General features: G+C 41.8%; 1 protein-coding gene and 1 pseudogene across 1 annotated transcript; both read right to left on the bottom strand.

Moving 5' to 3' along the window:
- Window positions 1–1118: 1118 nt before the first annotated feature.
- On the bottom strand, window positions 1119–2666 carry LOC148737442 (uncharacterized; annotated as a pseudogene).
- Window positions 2667–2688: 22 nt separating this feature from the next.
- LOC148737441 (uncharacterized) lies at window positions 2689–4339 on the bottom strand. The gene has a single exon (XM_088748307.1). It carries the CDS (start codon window positions 3855–3857, stop codon window positions 2712–2714), a length of 1146 nt encoding a protein of 381 aa, XP_088604433.1. The 5' UTR covers window positions 3858–4339; the 3' UTR covers window positions 2689–2711.

The raw sequence follows: 4339 nt of genomic DNA, 5'->3' as shown, positions 1-4339 counted from the left end.
TACATTTACTTGAGTAGGTACATAGGTTTAGTTTTACTGTCAGAGGGAAAATGCACAACTAGAATTGTTCTTTGATGAAAATAGTTTCCGTCGCAAGTCCCTATTGGTTCCATTCCTGAACTCCGAGTGGAAACATGTGAAGAGATACTTGCGAGTGAAATGAGAAAAGCGACCATTGGCGAATACTGGCCTTATTCTGATAGAAGGGAAAAAACAATTCTGGTTTCTTGCGATATTGAAAAAGGTAAGAGAACTTAGGGCTTCGTTGCTGTTTTGGTAGATATGAATGTGATGAGATTGATTTAAACATTTATAAGTCTGGTGATGTACATCTAAAGCAAATGATGATAACATTTTTTGTTGCCTTTCAATGAAATCCTTAACACAGCCCCTAGGTATGGCGGTTAATTTAATTTACGTCTCTCCTTGGCCGACTATACTGTGAATGGGTGAAGATGAAATCGAAAGTCCAAGAAAGAAAGCCTGGCTGTAAGAACAGAAGAATTTCGAAAAAGAAAGGCGAAATAATTCGTCGAAACAGACAACACTGGGTGAAGTGCCAAATTTAATCGACATTTCAGCAATATTAAACGAGCATAAAATCCAAATGAAAGTTTAAGTCGGGTTTAAGGAACTTAAACTTGACTTAAAAGGATACGTTTATTTAACCAGGTTTAAGTTCCAATTAAATGTGCATTAAGGCCAATGAAAGATTTTGGTCTAGTTTAAGTGACGCTCACATGGGAGCCTGGTCACTTGGCAAGCACAAGTATCCTAAAGGGTATTGGGTATAATCCAAATAAATGCCACCCCAAGTCCCAGGCCCCCAAAAGAAATAAAACGTACACAACGGGGAGAAGAAGCATAAAAATTCTATTTGCAAGCAAATATTTCCTTTATGCCTTTTCTCCCATATAAATTATATGAACAACCCAAATATGCTGCCTCGCCTGAGCTATGTTTACTGGGAAAAATTATAACCAATCAACAATTGGAGTAAATGGCTATGGGCAAAATCCCATAGCCGCATTTATTTAAAATTACTGTTCAATCAAATCCTTGATACAAAGTTTGGCCCAGTAAAGGTGAGAGCACTGAAAACGCCAAAACATGTGACCGCACACATGCCGCCCCACCCCAGGCAAGCGCAGCACAGAAGCAAGAGCCGCCCATGCAAGCTAATGCTCGGAATCACAATAGTCAACCATTATGCCGTTGAATAGACTATCTGAAGGTAAGCTAGTAAGTGCCCACCCCAAGCAAGGGCCACCCATGTGAGCTACTTCCCTGGATCAACATTAGGATAAGAAAAGACAAGTATAATGAGACTTAGACCTAAGGCAAGAGCCGCCCATGCTAGCTAATGCCCCAGATCAACAGTTGGATACTAAACTATATGTGGAATAAGGCTCAAACGCCTCACTTAACGTCCTCGGTGTATTTGAGACAATGCCGACCCCAGGCAAGAGCTGCCCATGCTAGCTAATGCCCCAGATCAACAGTAGGATACTAAACAAAATATGTGAAATAAGGCTTAAACGCCTCACTTAACTTCTTCGATGCATTTGACACAATGCCAACCCAAGGCAAGAGCTGCTCATGCTAGCTAATGCCCCATATCAACAATGGATAGTCCTGTGTTAATGGACAATTTACATGAACCTTCCTTACTCAAGTAAGAAGAAAGAATATTTTGGGCTACACCAAAAGTAAGAACCACCCCTACTACCTAATACTGCTGGTGGAAGAAAATAGTAAACTGAGGCAATTGCACCTGCTGGATGGTGAGAAAATAACAGCTTTAAGAGCAAAGATTAGGTGTTCTAATATACTTAAGAAATGCATTAGATTTCCATCGCCCTAAGAGGCGGATTTGAGCATCGGATAACCCCATATCTGCAGCATGAGAAGCAGCGCCAATTCGAAAACTATGTCCCTTGTAGACTTAGGGGGACAAACCACAAAACTGTACGGCAGATGACAACTGATTTGAAAAATGAGACCGAGAAACTGGAGCCCCATCCACTGTAATGAAGAGAGCACCCGGTCGGGTCCCTCGCATTGCTAAATACTTGGCCAAAAGCTCCACAGGGCAGGATTGTGGCTGACGAGACACCAAAATGGAAAAAGTGGGAGCATTGTAACTATGTTTAAAATTACCAAAAGTAATCTTGAAAGCATTCAAATCCCTTGAAGAGCTGAGCAGCTTACTAACATGCGAAATTTGTAAGGGAGAAGTATCACTCCGCCCACTAGTTGAAGTCATTTCACCAATTCGTAAAAAGGCAAAGAATGCTAGTGAACACATTGCCTGAAATTGACAAATTTGATAAGGAGAACCAACCAAAGAAGGTGCCACAGAAATTAATTTAGCTAAAATTGGCAGTGTAATGGGAAGACGACTGTCGAGGCGAAAGCCAACTTTGTGAAAACCTTTAAGCATCTGAGCAACATAAAAAACTTTAGAGGGATCTGAAAAGCCCTTCAGCTTATGGCAGTAACTCAAACATGACACATAGGTCATCACAGTGGATGGAGCATACTGTGAACGAAACAAATAAGCAATAAATAAGGCCAAAATGGAAGGTGAAATAGGCAATGCTTGAAAAGGGTGATGAAAGGTAGAAACAAAAAATGGTGGAAAAGCTTCCAAGCACGCTGATAAGTTGGTATGGATGAGGGCTGAAGACTGGAGCGAACTAAAAAGGAAGCTATTGAAGCCAACTCAGTGGCTGCAGATGAGGAGGTATGACCGTGGGAGCTTTGTGCATGTAAGCTGGTGCCAGTTGTTTGAAAATCTGCAACTGTAACCGAGAAAGAGAATCAGCCAGCTTATTCTGTAAGCCTGGGACATGCTTAGCTTTAAAACATATATTGTAATTAAGACAAACTAGGACCAGCTTACGCACAAAGAACATTAAGTCCTTATCACGACAAGTCTGTTTGTTAATAACATGGACCAATGCTTCATTGTCAGTAAAAAACAAAACACGCTGATTCTTATTAGTATGTCCCCAGAGGTGGAGACTTAGGACAATGGGATAAAATTCAAGAAATGCTATGTTGCGATGACGCCAGCTCGCGGGCCATTCCCCATAGCACCAATGCCCGCCAAAAACTGCCCCAAAGCCTATGGCACCGGATGCATCGGTATACAATTTGAGATGGTGTGAATTAGCCCAATCAACTGAGAGAAAAAAGGAGCGACCATTAAAACCCGACAGAAATTGCTGCCAGACTTTAAGATCTGCTTTAACTTCTTGAGTCAACCTGATAAGGAAATGAGGACGCCGAAGACCGATTGTCAAATCAATAAGACGACGCAGAAATGCACGACCAGGAACAACTACTGTACAGGCAAAGTTCAATAAACCTGTCAACGACTGTATCTCTCGTAAGGTAACCTTGCGACGCCTGAGAAAACCGGAAATTAAGTCCTGACATTTTACTAGCTTATCAGGAGGCAGCCGAGCCTCCATAAGGACCGAGTCTAATTCAATACCTGCGAATGAAATTGTTGATGAAGGGCCAATTGTTTTTTCCGGCGCCATAGGGATGCCCAGATATTGGCAGAGCATTAAGAATAAATCAAGTTGTTGTTTACACAAATCAGGAGAGGGGGAGACAATGAGAAAATCATCCAGCAGGTGCAAAATGTGATCGATATGCAATTTCTTTTGGGCAATCCATTCTATGGCAGAAGAAAAAATCTCAAACGTTTTGCAAGAGCTTGAACACCCCATCGGCATACAGCGGTCATAATAATAAAATCCTCTCCAACAAATCCCCAAAAGGTTGTAATCTTGGGGTTGAATAGGAATGATTCGAAAAGCATTCTTAATATCTGCGTTGACCATAAAACAGCCGTGGCCAACAGTTCTGATGATATGAATGGCATCTTCCACCGTAGCATAGGATACGCTAGTAAATTCTGAAGAAATGCCATCATTCAATGATGAACCTTGAGGGAAAGAAAGGTGGTGAATCAAACGGAATTCACCCTCTGTCTTTTTAGGAACCAAACCCAGTGGAGATATACGAAAATGGGGAAAAGGTGGAGAGGAATAAGGGCCTGCAATGCGATGAGCGGCAATTTCTTTATCTAGTCTGGCATCAACTGCCTCAGGATATTGGATTGCAGAAAGTAGGTTTTTAGCACATGAAGAGTCTTGCGGTCCTTCATAGTACAAGGGAAAGCCATAATTAAAACCATTGGATAAAAGCTCTACTACGGAAGGGATATACCCAGAAAGAAAAAATTGCAAACGATCACTGTGGACGGGTGTTGGAAGCTCCCGAGGAAGTAGGTTGGGGAGTGATCCAGCTGCTAGGGGTGTTA

This window comes from Stylophora pistillata, chromosome 2 (genome assembly GCF_964205215.1).
Source record: "Stylophora pistillata chromosome 2, jaStyPist1.2, whole genome shotgun sequence".
In the NCBI taxonomy this organism is placed as follows: Eukaryota; Metazoa; Cnidaria; class Anthozoa; order Scleractinia; family Pocilloporidae; genus Stylophora; species Stylophora pistillata.
This window is presented reverse-complemented; position numbering and strand designations above follow the sequence as displayed.